General features: G+C 38.3%; 1 protein-coding gene across 1 annotated transcript; it reads left to right on the top strand.

Moving 5' to 3' along the window:
* The first annotated feature begins 421 nt into the window (after window positions 1–421).
* On the top strand, window positions 422–11,234 carry LOC114690935 (tripartite motif-containing protein 43-like). The gene is given in 5 exon segments (XM_028865942.1): window positions 422–720; window positions 722–827; window positions 1,389–1,484; window positions 2,032–2,262; window positions 10,884–11,234. Coding segments are annotated over 5 exon segments (1,083 nt in total).
* The last annotated feature ends 3,519 nt before the right edge of the window (window positions 11,235–14,753 follow it).

The following is a 14,753-nucleotide window of genomic DNA, read 5'->3' as shown; positions in this document are numbered from 1 at the left end:
GAGTGTTTTCTTGGATAGAAAACAAAGAAGGATGTATTTGAAATACCTCTGTCTGTAGTGAAAGGCCAAGATGTGGACATGAAGGAGTCTGATCACTCCACAGTGTATATTTTTTTTCCATAAGCACTGGGGAAGCCAGTCTCAGTCCAAGCACCAAGGTTCTAATTTGAATGAAGTCTCTAAAGAAGATACAGGTAGTAGGACTCAGAAGTCCATCAGATCAATGTGTACTTCCGTTAAGAAGGGTGAAACAGGAAAGATCACAAACTGAAATTCTATACATATCTTGATTTTTGGTCACCAAAAAAATAAAGCATGTTTTGCAATACACAGATTGAATCACAACTTGATGGATATTTGTTCAGTGTCTAGCTTCTCTGGGGTCCAATAATAGTAATTCTGCTTTTCTTCTTTTAGAGAAATGGAGTCAGACCTCTCACAAGCCTTTCAGAAAGAACTCACCTGCTTCTTCTGCCTGCGCTGCCTGACAGATCCAGTCACCATTAGCTGTGGCCACAGCTTCTGTCGAGCCTGCCTCTACTTTTCCAGGGAAGACATCCAACTTCCTGTGCAATGCCTTATTTGTAGGGAACCATTACAGAAGGACTTGAGAACCAACATTGTTCTGAAGAAACTGGTGTCCATTGTCAGAAAAGCCAGCCTCATGAAGGAACTGAGCTCTGAAAAGCATAAGTGTATGATCCACAAAGAGACAAAGGAATTTCTGTAGTGAGAAGAGGATCTTCCTCTGTCCACTCTGTTCTAACTCCCATGAGCACAGAGGACACAGACACTGTCCCAGTGAAGCAGCTGCTGAGGATCAAATGGTAAGTGATGCTTCTGAGAGAACTTGCAAGCTGGAGAGAGGTAGGCTTAGCAAACCACAGGAAGATGCTGGTCCTCATTATGACAAAGGCACTGTTTTCAGAATGGTGGCACTTTATTAACATCTAATGAAGTAAAGGTGACTATAAGTTCAAGCATCCCTTGGGAGACCCATGAGTGTGAAGATCATTTATATTTTATGATACATTATGCCCAGGTCACTGGAAATTGCAATACTAAATTCATATCTTTTAAAAGTGTCTATGACTGGAGACTAAATTAGAAAATGTACATTGGACTCAACTAGAGAGAAGCATCTGGGAATCACAGTTTTATCCAAATTACCCAGACATTAGCCATGATTATTATTGACTATACCAGAACAAAGGGACATGCTGTATTTTCTATTTCTGTGTTCCAAAATCTAAAATTCATTGTCACCAAAAGTAAGAAAAGAAAGAATATTGTGATCCTTCTACTCCTACTAAAGTAATTGTATTTAGTGTCCAAGATCTCTCCATCAGTACTATTTATCAAAAGTTGATATTAATCGCTTTTTACAGGAAAGACTTGTAAAGCAAATGGCATCTTTATGGGAGAAGATCCAAGAAAATCAAGAGAATTTAGAGGCAGAGAACAGAATGACAGCTCTGTGGATGGTGAGTAAGAGAACCATGATTAAAATTTGGTCTAAGCAGATATTTTTCAAAATTTGTCATTCAAGATTTGAATATAAGGCATGGGATATGATGCTTGGAAAATATGTTGCTGGCCTCTAATTCTTTGTGTATATTATATCTCTCTTCATGGAAAGAATGGTCTAGCTGTGGCAGAAGAGTCTGGGGAATAATGAGTGAATTGCTGACAGTTGAGCACACTGCATTAGACTACACCATGAATTCTAATTACTACATGTAGAGTTTTGTATCTTTTTGAACTTATGAATTATGAATAAATACCTTTTTTTCAGGCACCTTTGCATCTCTAATATGGGTGAGCATGCTTAGTGTCTGATTGCTTGTATATTTAATAAAGAAGAAATAAATGAAACCAAGAAATTTACATTTTCTGAAAAATGGAGACAGTCAACCAGAGTCTCTGTAGCAGAATTCTAGAAGTCATTTGTGAAATTTAAGAATAGGAGGATGCAACAGAGGCGGTCAAAACCACTTTGCAAATATGGTTGAGAATGTCCTTTTTGTACAGGACTACTTGACTCTGCGGGAACAAATGATCAGGACAGAGTATACAAAACTGCACCCACTCCTCTGTGAAGAGGAAGTGCAACACATTGAGTCTATGTGAATTGAAGGCCACTGTGTTTTAAAGAAACTCAGGACAAATGAAGCCATGATGGTCCAAAACAGCAAACAACTAATAGAAATGTATCAGGAGCTGATGGTAATTTCCCAGGAGCCATATGTGGTCCTGGTGCATGTGAGTATGGAGAAATGCAGGAAGAGACTTTATTTTCTTAGGCCCCAGCTGGTGATGGTTATACTAAGATAGCTTTCAATATTTCCTGTATTTATATCAGGTGTGTTTCCTTTTCAGAAATATTTAATTTCAGTGGTTGCTGAATTTTTTTACCTCTTCATGGATATTGTTCACATTTTTAAAGAAAGCTATTATTTAATTTCTTCTGTTTCAAAGCCATGTTATGGAGAGTTAAGAGTTTGGGATTTTCAGATAGGGTTCTATACTGTGGTGCAGATGGTGTAGATGTAGTGCTGATGGACTCCAACTCACAGTAATCTTCTGACTTCTAATCCTGCAGTCATGGAACTAGGGGTGAAGCACCATGCAGGATTTTAGATCATCCTTTTGAAGTGTCCTTACTCTGAGCTTTTAGGAAAGCTCAGTGAAAGTTTTCTTTACAGATTTTGGGGGTTCAAAAGCAATGTACAGTCAATACCCATGTCCTTCTCAAATTTTACTCTCCAGTCTGATTTCATCAAAAAAAATTTGATTTCTGCTAATCTACTTGGTTGGCATCATCTTGAGACATAAAAATTTTCAGGGTAGATTGTTGTAAAGATGACTGACATTTATATTAACTTTATAAACAAGCATTGCATGCCATTTCTTCAGAAATCTAAGTTTTTCTTTTTTGTTTGTAGAATTTGAATGACATTTTCAGGTGAGTTTAGCCATCAGTGCATGCCAGTATACCATCAAATATGCTATAAAAACCACCAAGCTGCCTTAGCAAAGTGCAGATATACATCATATAATAAATACTCAATTGTTTGTGTATTATGTGTTTGGGATTCTTCTCATGGATATGATTTCTGTACTCTTTTACCAGGAAGTGCATTTACTCAGTACACATTAGTGAAGGAGAGTATGTAATGAGGCCTGATGCTAAAATTTTTAGTTTAAAAACCTACACATGGAAGACAACAGCCTGTATTTTCCTGGTAGTAAATATGGGGCAGCAACCACAGAGAAAGAGTTTGGTATCAGGCATAGTTTCAGAAAGAGAATCAATGAATATATTTTCTTGCCTCCTGATCATGGGGTCACTATGATATCCCAAAATGCTTATTCTGAAACATATTCAGGTGTTTGTTACCTTTAAAATTGATTTTTTATAATTATTTGTGTGTGTGAATATATGTGCATGTGCATGTAACATGTCCACTGCACATGTGTGCAGGTCAGAGGATAACTTTCAGGGGACAGTCCTCTTTTTCCATTGTTGGTTTCATGGATTGAACTCAAGTTGTCAGGCTTGTATAGCAATGGATTTATCTCCTGAGCTATTTGGATGTTCTTGGAATGAGTTTTTTTCCTAATCACATTGTTGATATCTTTAGCACCAGGCAGATACATGTCTTCTCTTACAAGAGTGAGTAAATGCAGCTGAGCATGCCCCAGGCTGTAAAAACAGAACTCAATGCCCTACCCATCACTGGACTGACTGAAAGTTACAAACAGTTCCAAGATGAGTGTCTCCACTGAAAAAATTACCAGAGGTACCATTCAATAATGTGATAACCTTTGCTAACACAAATATTTTAACTTTCCAGAAACATGTCTAGGTAAGTCACATTGTAATCATATTTAATCACGTGGCCATCTTACAAATAAACAAACCTAGATGAATGTTGTTTGTATGTAATATTGGCTGAAAAGTGTATCAGTTGATAACTGAGACATAAGGAATGATAAATTAATTCAGGAGAGTCTAATTCAAATTAAGTGTAGTCAGTGATGGATATATTTGAATATTTTCATTTAAATTCTTTAGCAATTAATTTCTTATACTGGATTTTACTCCATAAATTAAAAAAGGCTCCTCTGTAGCATCTAAAAATGTTCAAAAAACTCACCCCCGACTTCCATTCTGGAACAGAGGTGAGTATCTGGGCCCAACCCGGACCCCATCCCTGGGCACCAGCCACTCTGGGAAGACCTGCCCAACTTGGCCCCAGGTTCTGGCCACTGGGCAGGTCCCTTTCTAGCCCCACTAGGAGGGATCCCCTTTTCCAAACCCCCCAGCAGCCCCTGTAATATCCACACCCTGCCCCCACACCGATATGCCCGAGACCCCAGCCACCTCCTGAGACTTAGAGACCAGCCCCCAGCTCCCATCCTGCTCCCGACCTCCCTTCTGGACCAGAGACTTCCAGTCCAGATAAGAGCTTCCATCCTGCCCCAGAGTTCCCATCTGGACAAGAGAGAGAGACTTCTTGATTCTGTCAGCTCTTTCTGAACCAAGTACACTGATAAGACCAAGAATGAACCACAAGGCGATGGGCAGACGTCAAGGCAGAAGTACATACAACAAAATGAAGAGCAATACAGCATCACCAGAACCTAGTCCACCTCCAACATCTAGACATTAACATCAAAAATTGGAAGAAGCAGAAGAAAGTAGCCTTATGAGTAACATCATGAAGAAGGTAGAGGCTTGTTTAGAGGGAAAGACAAGAAAATTGGAAGAACGCTGTAAACAACTAGAGGAAAGGGCAAACAATTTAGAAGAAAACAATAAAGTCCTGGAAGAAAACAATAAAGTCCTGGAAGAAAACAATAAAGTCCTGGAAGAAAACAATAAAGTACTGGAAGAAAACAATAAAGTACTGAAAGAAAATCATGAAAAAGAAATGAAACAAATAAAGGAAACAGTCCAAGACCTGAAAGGGAAATTGAAAAAATAAAGAAGACACAAACAGAGGGAATTCTGGAAATAGAAAACCTGAGTAAAAGATTGGGAACTTCAGATGCAAGTATAACCAACAGAATGCAAGAGATGGAAGAGAGGATCTCTGGCATTGACGATACAGTAGAAGAAATAATTTCATCAGTGGAAGGAAACACTAAAGCCAACAAAGTCATGACCCAAAATGTCCAACAAATTTGGGACACGATGAAAAGACCAAACTTACAAATTATAGGGATAGAAGAAGGTGAAGAATACCAACTCAAAGGCACAGAAAATATATTCAACAAAATCATAGAAGAAAAGTTTCCCAACTTAAAGAAGGAAATGCCTATGAAGATACAAGAAGCCTATAGAACACCAAACAGACTAGACACCCAAAAAAGTCCCCTCGACACATAATAATTAAACAACTAAATCTACAGAGTAAAGAAAGAATATTAAGAGCAGCAAAGGAAAAAGGCCAAGTGACCTATAAAGGTAAACCCATCAGAATAACACCTGATTTCTCATTGGAGACTTTGAAAGCCAGAAGGACCTGGACAGATGTAATGCAGACACTAAGAGACCATGGATGTCAGCCCAGACTAATATACCCAGCAAAACTTTCAATCATCATAGACGGAAGGAACAAGACATTCGAAGACAAAGCCAGATTTAAACAATACCTATCCACAAAGCCAGCCCTACAGAAAGCACTAGAAGGAAAATTCCAACCGAAGGAAGTCAGATACACACTTGAAAACACAGGCAATAGTAAAGCCACAACAGTAAACCCCAAAGAAGAGAAGTACATACACACTACCACCAAAAATAACAGGGATGAAGAATCACTGGTCATTAATATCCCATAATATCAATGGACTTAATTCACCTATAAAAAGACATAGGCTTACAGAATGGACACGAAAGCAGGACCCATCTTTCTGCTGCATACAAAAAACTCATCTCAAATTCAAAGACAGATACTACCTAAGAATAAAAGGCTGGGAAAAGACTTTCCAATCAAATGGTCTTAAGAAACAAGCGGGCATAGCCATCCTGATATCCAACAAAATAGACTTCAAATTAAAATCAATCAAAAGAGATCAAGAAGGGCATTAAATCCTCATCACAGAAATGATCCACAAAGATGAAGTTTCAATTCTGAACATTTATGCCCCAAACACAAGGGCACCCACATATGTAAAAGAAACATTACTAAAGCTTAAACCACATATAAAACCCCACACATTAATAGTGGGAGATCTCAACACCCCACTTTCACCACTGGACAGATCTCCCAAATCGAAACTTAACAGAGAAATAAAGGACTTAACTGATGTCATGACCCAATTGGACCTAATAGATATCTACAGAACATTCCATCCTAACAAGAAAGAATATACCTTCTTCTCAGCACCCCATGGAACTTTCTCTAAAATTGACCACATACTTGGCCACAAAGCAAATCTCAACAGATACAAAACAATTGGAATAACCACCTGTGTTCTATCATACCACCATGGTTTAAAGTTAGATTTCAACAACAACAAAAACTACAGAAAACCTACAATCTCATGGAAACTGAATAATGCTCAACTGAATCACCAATGGGTTAAGGAAGAAATAAAGAAATTAAAGACTTCCTAGAGATAAATGAAAATGAAGACACCACATACCCAAACTTATGGGACACTATGAAAGCAGTGCTAAGAGGGAAATTCATAACACTAAATGCCCACATGAAGAAGTTGGAGAAATCCCATGCTAGTGACTTAACAGCACACCTGAAAGCTCAAGAACAAGAAGAAGTAAAGTCTCCCAGGAAGAATAGATGCAGGAAATTATCAAAGTGAGAGGTGAAATTAATAAATTAGAAACTAAGAGAATAATACAAACAATTAATGAAACAAAGAGTTGGTTCTTTGAGAAAATCAACAAGATAGACAAGCCCTTATCCAAACTAACCAAAAGACAGAGAGAGAGAATCCAAATCAACAAAATCAGAAATGAAAAGGGGGACATAACAACAGACATTGAGGAAATCCAGAGAATTATCAGGTCATATTTCAAAAACCTTTACTCCACAAAACTGGAAAACCTAAAAGAAATGGACATTTTTCTGGATAGGTACCACATACCTAAGTTAAATCAAGACAAGATAAACTATTTAAATAGTCCAATAACCCCTAAGGAAATAGAAACATTCATTAAAAGTCTCCCAACCAAAAAAAGCCCAGGACCAGATGGTTTCAGCGCAGAATTCTACCAGATCTTCAAAGAAGAGTTAATACCAATACTCTCTAAATTGTTCCACATAATAGAAACAGAAGGAACATTACCAAACTCCTTCTATGAGGCTACAATTACCGATTCCTAAACCAAACAAGAATGCAACAAAGAAAGAGAACTACAGAACGATCTCCTTCATGAACATTGATGCAAAAATACTCAATAAAATACTGGCAAACAGACTCCAAGAACACATCAGAACTATTATCCACCATGATCAAGTAGGCTTCATCCCAGGAATGCAAGGGTGGTTCAACATACGAAAGTCCATCAATGTAATACACCATATAAACAAACTCAAAGAAAAATAACACATGATCATCTCACTAGATGCAGAAAATGCATTTTGGACAAAATCCAACACCCCTTCATGATAAAAGTCTTGGAGTGATCAGGAATACAGGGAACATGCCTAAACATAATAAAGGCAATTTACAGCAAGTCAACACCCAACATAAAATTAAATGGAGAGAAACTCAAAGCAATTCCACTAAAATCAGGAACAAGGCAAGGCTGTCCACTCTCCCCATACTTATTCAATATAGTACTTGAAGTTCTAGCCAGAGCAATAAGACAACATAAGGAGATTAAGGGGATAAAAATTGGAAAGGAAGAAGTCAAGCTCTCCCTATTTGCAGATGACGTGATAGTATACTTGAGTGACCCCAAAGGTTCCACCCAGGAACTGATAAATCTTATAAGCACCTTCAGCAACATATCAGGATACAAGATGAACTCAAAAAAATCAGTAGCCCTCCTATATACAATGGACAAAGAAGCTGAGAAAGAAATCAGAGATACATCACCCTTTACGATAGCCACAAATGACATAAAATACCTTGAGGTAACACTAACCAAGCAAGTGAAGGACCTATATGACAAGAACTTTAAGTCCCTGAAAAAAGAAATTGAAGAAGATGTCAGAAAATGGACAGATCTCCCATGCTCATGGATAGGCAGTGTTAACATAGTAAAAATGTCAATCTTAACAAAAGCAATCTACAGATTCAATGCAATCCCCATCAAAATACCAACACAATTCTTCACAGACCTGGAAAGATTAATACTCAACTTCATATGGAAAAACAAACAAAAAAAAACAGGATAGCCAAAAGAATCCTGTACAATAAAACAACATCTGGAGGCATCACAATCCCTGACTTCAAGCTCTACTATAGAGCTACAGTAATAAAAACAGCTTGGTATTGGCATAAAAACCATCATGTGGACCAATGGAATCGAATTGAAGACCCTGACATTAACCCACACACCTATGAACATATAATTTTTGACAAAGAAGCCAAAAGGGTACAATGGAAAAAAGAAAGCATCTTCAACAAATGGTGCTGGCATAACTGGATATCAATGTGTAGAAGGCTGCAAAGAGATCCATATCTGTCACCGTGCACAAAACATAAGTCCAAGTGGATCAAGGACCTCAACATTAATCCAGCTACTCTGAACCTGCAAGAAAAGAAAGTAGGATGTAGTCTTGAATGCATTGGCATAGGAGATCACTTCCTATATAACACCAGTAGCACAGACACTGAGAGAAACTATCAATCAATGGGACCTCTTGAAACTGAGAAGCTTTTGTAGAACAAAGGATATGGTCAACAAGGCAAAGCAACAGCCTACAGAATGGGAAAAGATCTTCACCAACCCCACATGTGACAGAGGACTGATATCCAGAATATATAAGGAACTCAAGAAATTAGACATCAAAACGACCAACAGTCCAATTGAGAAATGGGCTTTAGAACTAAACAGAGAATTCTCAACAGAGGAAACACAAATGGCTGAAAGACATTTAAGGAATTGCTCAACATCCCTAATCATCAGGGAAATGCAAATCAAAACAACTCTGAGATACCACCTTATGCCTGTCAGAATGGCTAAGATCAAAAACACTGAAGACACTTTATGCTGGAGAGGATGTGGAACTAGGGGAACTCTCCTCCACTGCTGGTGAGAATGCAAGCTTGTACAACTGCTTTGGAAATCAATATGGCGCTTTCTTAGAAAATTGGGAATCAATCTCCCCCAAGATCCAGCTATACCACTCTTGGGCATATACCCAAGAAATGCTCAATCATACCACAAGAGCACTTGCTCAGCTATGTTCATATCAGCATTGTTTGTAATAGCGAAAACCTGAAAACAACCTAGATGCCCTTCAGCTGAAAAATGGATAAATAAATTGTGGCACATATACACAATGGAATACTACTCAGCAGAGAAAAACAATGACATCATGAGGTTTGCAGGCAAATGGATGGATCTAGAAAAAATCATCCTGAGTGAGGTAACCCAGACTCAGAAAGACAAATATGGTATGTACTCACTCATAGGAAGATGCCAGGTGTGGAACAAGGATGACTGGTCTGCTACTCACAACACCAGTGATGCTACCTGGAAAATGGGACCCCAAGAAAGACACGGAGAAATGGATGAGATCTACATGAACAGCCTGGACATGAGTGGAAGCAATGAAGGGTGAGGGTCGAGGGAAAGAGAGTGGGAGATCCTAGCTGGATCAAGAACAGAGAGGGAGAACAAGGAATAGGAGACCATGGTAAATGAAGACCACATGAGCAAAGGAAGAAACAAAGAGCTAAAGAGGCCCACAGAAATCCACAAAGATACCCCCACAATAGACTGATGGCAATGGTCGAGAGTCAGCCGTGACTGACCTACTTTGGTGATGGGATGGCCAAACACCCTAATAGTTGGGCCAGAAACCCCATCCAAGGACTGAGGAATCTGGATGCAGACATCCACGGCTAGGCCCCTGGTGAAGCGCTGGGAGTCTAATTAGTGAGAAAGAGGAGGGTTTATATGAGTGAGAATTGCTGAAACTAAGGTTGGATAAAGCACAGGGACAAATAACCAAATGAATGGCAACACATGAACTATGAACCAAAGGCTGAGGGCCCCCAACTGGATCAGGCCCTCTGAATAGGTGAGACAGTTGATTGGCTTGATCTGCTTGGGAGGCATCTAGGCAGTGGTACCAGGTCCTGGGATGGTTGCATGAGTTAGCTGTTTGAAACCTGGGACTTATGCAGGGATGCCTGGCTCAATCTGGGAGGAGAGGACTGGACCTGCCTGGACTGAGTCTATCAGGTCTATCCCAGTCCTCGGGGCAGACCTTGATCTGGAGGAGGTGGGAATGGGGGATATGCTGGGGGGAAGGGGAGGGAGGCAGGATGGGAGAGAACAAGGGAATCTGTGGCTGTTATGTAGAACTTAATAGTATTGTAAAATAAATAAATAAATAAAAAATGTTCAAAAAACTCTTCATCATGCTACCATTCTGTTTCTTGTGGAAATCCTCAACTTGGATGTATGTAAGCCACATTTAACATCAAGTCTTTAGTTTTCTCTTTTTAAATCCAAGAAGATTTTGGGGACTTCACTCACTTGAGAAATGTAAATCGTTATTTAAACTAAAATATTGACTCTTCCCACAGCTCACATTTTCTTTGAAAACATAGCCATACCTCATTCCAAAATGAACCTTTTTAATGTCATGAGAACATTCAGCTTCAAACCTCAACACAAAAATATACCTGAAGATTCTGCTGGATTCTATTTTGCTTTCTGGAGATCATAGAGCTTCATCTCTGGTAAATATTATTGGGAGATTGATTTGAATTACTCTTGTGACTGGGCTGTGGGAGTCTGTAAGGATTCCCGGTTAAGCAGTAGAAAGCAAATGATTGAATCTGAGGGTACATTTCTTCTTGTGTGTGTGAAAGAGGCTAATCATTACTGTCTCCTCACCACATGCCCAATATTCCGGCACTACATAGAGAAGCCATTGGGCCAGTTTGGTGTGCTTCTTGATTGTGAGGATGGATGTTTAAGCTTCCTGAATGTTACCAAGAGTTCCCTCATATACAGGTATCCTCCTGGCACCTTCAATTACCCTGTCAGGCCTTGCATATCCTGTGGCCACACATGATCATAGGAAGATGCAATCCAGTACTCTATTGTTTTAAAGTTTTTACTCTGTAATGTTACATCTTTCACCTCTATTAAATATTACAGTACTATTAAATGTAAAAGATGGTTGACTGTTTACTTTCATCTGTGGTCCACATATTCCACAAAGAACACTTCCTTTCAAAGTGCTTTTTTTATTAGTTTTTTTTTTTTTTTTTTGCAAACTTGTCAGAATTACTGTTGGAGTTTGGATCCCCATGATCTCTTGGTTTTTTTTCACTCCCCCTTGTGATATTCTGTGCATATCTGCCTGTATGGCCTATTGCTTCTTTTACATGTTCTTGTAAGTAAGCATTAGTGGGCTTTTCTTGCTTGATCTAAAATCTAGTGTTTTGCTTAATTTTATAGTAAGCCAGATCAATGATAAATTAATGTTTCAGGGATTATGAGATCAAGAGAAGGCTAGGTATAATTATTAAGAGGGCCTACAGGTAAAGTGAGTTTAGTATTATTTATGTGGCAAGCCAGTTGTCCACATTGAGTTGTGTTTAGTATTTAGAGAGCACAAGAAACAATATGTTAAGATGGATTCCAAGGAATGTGTAAAAAAATGAGGAGAAAGACAAAAAAATAGGTAACTTACTAAATCCTTATTAGGGAATTGGAGTCATCAGACTTATGAAGATTTCCCATATGTAAAGCTTATTTGAGTCTTGTACCTAGAAATATAGTTCAGATAAGGATTATTACTAACTGAGTTAGCAGGAATCCTATGGATGAGGCCACTACCTGTGCTATCATTCATGCTGTGGCTCTTATGATGCATCTTCCTGGTGTTTGAATTAAAATCACTATAGTAACAAGGGTTACCTGATGGAAGACCATGAGATGGAGTCTCTTGCATTCCCTTAGGCAATTTTCTTTTCCTCTAAAACCATAGTCAGATCCTGAAGAGCCTTAACCCTAGTTGAGTAGATCACAGAAGCCATTTTGCATCTGTCTTTGAGAATACGAGAGCCAAAAAGGCAGATGATTTGGTTCATTTAAGCAAACTTTTGTGGTGTGAACTAAGCTTTGTGCAGAGCTCCCTGATCCTGCTCTTTGGGAGACTGAGGATTAGGAAGGGTGGGTATAAGATAAAGGCATCCTGAAGTGGATGATATATTTCCACTTTTGAGACTTCTCCGTTTAGATCTATACTCCATTTTTAGCTGAGTTAATTGTTATCTTGATGTGCAGTTTTTTGAGTTCCTTCCATATTTTAAATATTATCCATCTATTGTTTGTGTAGTTAGTGAAAATCTTTTCCCATTCTGTAGGCTGTCATTTTGTCCTAGTGATGGTGTCCTTTGCTAAACAGAAGCTTTTATGTTCCATGAAGTTCCATTTATTAATTCTTGTTTTTAGTGACTGTGTTATTGGTGTTCTGTTCAGAAAGTCCTTTCTCATGCCTATGAGCTCAAGACTATTCCCCACTTTCTCTTCTATTCAGTTCAGTATATCTGGTTATATGGTGATGAGTGATCCACATGGAGTTGAGTTTTGTACAAGGTCATAAGTATGGATCTATTTTCATTGTTCTAAATAAAGTTATCCACTTTGACTGGCACTATTTATTCAAGTTCTCCAATATGTATTTCTGACTTCTTTCCTAAAAATCAGTGTCTATAGGTGTGTGGATTTGTGTCTGGACCTTCAATTTGATTCCATTGATCAACAATGATGTTATTGAGCCAATAACATGCTGTCTTTATTTTTTGAATACAGTATAAATGTATTGTGTATATACAATATAAATATATATGTATCAGTAGGTTTCGTGTGTGTGTGTGTGTGTGTGTGTGTGTGTGTGTGTGTGTGTATTCAGCCCTTTGTATGCTACAATAAAGAAGAGGTCAAGAATTTGAAAGGGAGTAGGGGGCATGAAAAGAGTGGGGAGAAGTCTAAAGGGACAAATGATGTAAATACAGTTCTCATGCATAATATTCTCCAAAACATAAAAATTTAAATTAAAAATCCTAACAAGAAAAATACAGATGGTATTATAATTACTATGCTAAAGTAAAAACTATGAAAAATTATCTGATATATAAGTCATTGTACCTGGGTCTAGAATTCAGTTATTGCTGAGGTTTTAGACTCAGTATTTGCCTATTATGTTACATGTGTGTTAAAGTATACCCATAGGAAAAATAAATCAGCAAAGTCACATATTTTAATAAACATCTGATTTATAAACCAAAGCAAGAAATTGCAAAGAAAACCTGTATTGGTGAAATTATTTTCGGACCACCATCAACTCTGGGAATGTGAAGACTGTCCTGAGTTTTATTGTTAAAGAGTCTGCTTAAAAGCAAATATGGGAAGCCCGGCTGGTGGTGGCACATGCCTTTAATTCCAGCACTCAGGAGGCAGAGCCATGTGGATCTCTGTGAGTTTGAGACCTGCCTCATCTACAGAGCGTGATCCAGGACAGGCACCAAAGCCTCACAGAGAAATCCTGTCTCAAAAATCCAAAAATCAAACAAAAGCTAATATGGGAATGGGTGGTAAGGGTCTCACAGTATGTTTCATTCTTGGGATAAGAAGTCCATTTCCTCCAATTGTCTTCAGTAGGTGCAAGGCCTTAGCTCATCACAAATATGTCTGCTCCTGCATTCTCTTAGTCCTGTTAGCTATGGACCACTTTTTACCGGCCATGTATTGTAAGTTGAATGTAATTTGTCCTCACTGAAAATTCAGGGCCTCTGCTTCTAAGCAGTGTGCTCCATGGAGACCTAGGACTCTACCTCCAACCCCACACTCTTCATTCTTCCTTCTCATTAGAAGCTCTTGCCCATATCCATCTTCCATCTCTTTCTCCTGTTTCTTGAGTACCATATTGACCCTGATCTCTGTGCCTGGCAAAATATGGGATCGTGGATTTCCCTGGCAGCTGTCTCAAAAACAAAAGCATAAAAGATAGAAAAACCAAAACAATAATCCAAAGAACTCAAAACTATACTGCATGTACTAGAAATTTTATAGTGTCTAGAAACATTTATTATAAATAAATAAATAAAATAGATAATGATCCATTCCATAAAATAAATACAAATTATCAAAAAATCAAAATAGTTCTCTATTTACACACACCCAGCATATGTAGTGTTTTACAATAGAGAGATAAGATATCATCATGCATTATGTAGATATGTCTTAATAGAACACTTGGTGTGCAAGTAGTGAGACCTGAGTCTGAATCTGTAGGACACACATAAAAGACCAGGCATCTGTGTGTGTGCCTGTAACCATAGCACTGTCTGTAGTAGAGGCACTAGTACAGTGGTGACTTTATGTTTGCTAGCCTGACTTTAGCTTCAGTGATAGACCCTGGTCAAAAGGAAGAAAGCAAAGAAGTAATACAATACAGCAGGATAGTGGATACCCTCTGTAGTATACATGAAAATGAACACAAGCAGGTGTGAAAATTGCAAAGGCATGTGTAGATATGATAGGATAAAAGAGTAGATTATTGAACCTACTTTTAAAGAACAAC

The sequence above is a fragment of the Peromyscus leucopus genome, chromosome 7 (genome assembly GCF_004664715.2).
Source record: "Peromyscus leucopus breed LL Stock chromosome 7, UCI_PerLeu_2.1, whole genome shotgun sequence".
NCBI classification, from domain to species: domain Eukaryota; kingdom Metazoa; phylum Chordata; class Mammalia; order Rodentia; family Cricetidae; genus Peromyscus; species Peromyscus leucopus.
Note: the sequence above shows the minus strand (reverse complement) of the source record. Positions and strands in the feature narration are given on the sequence as shown.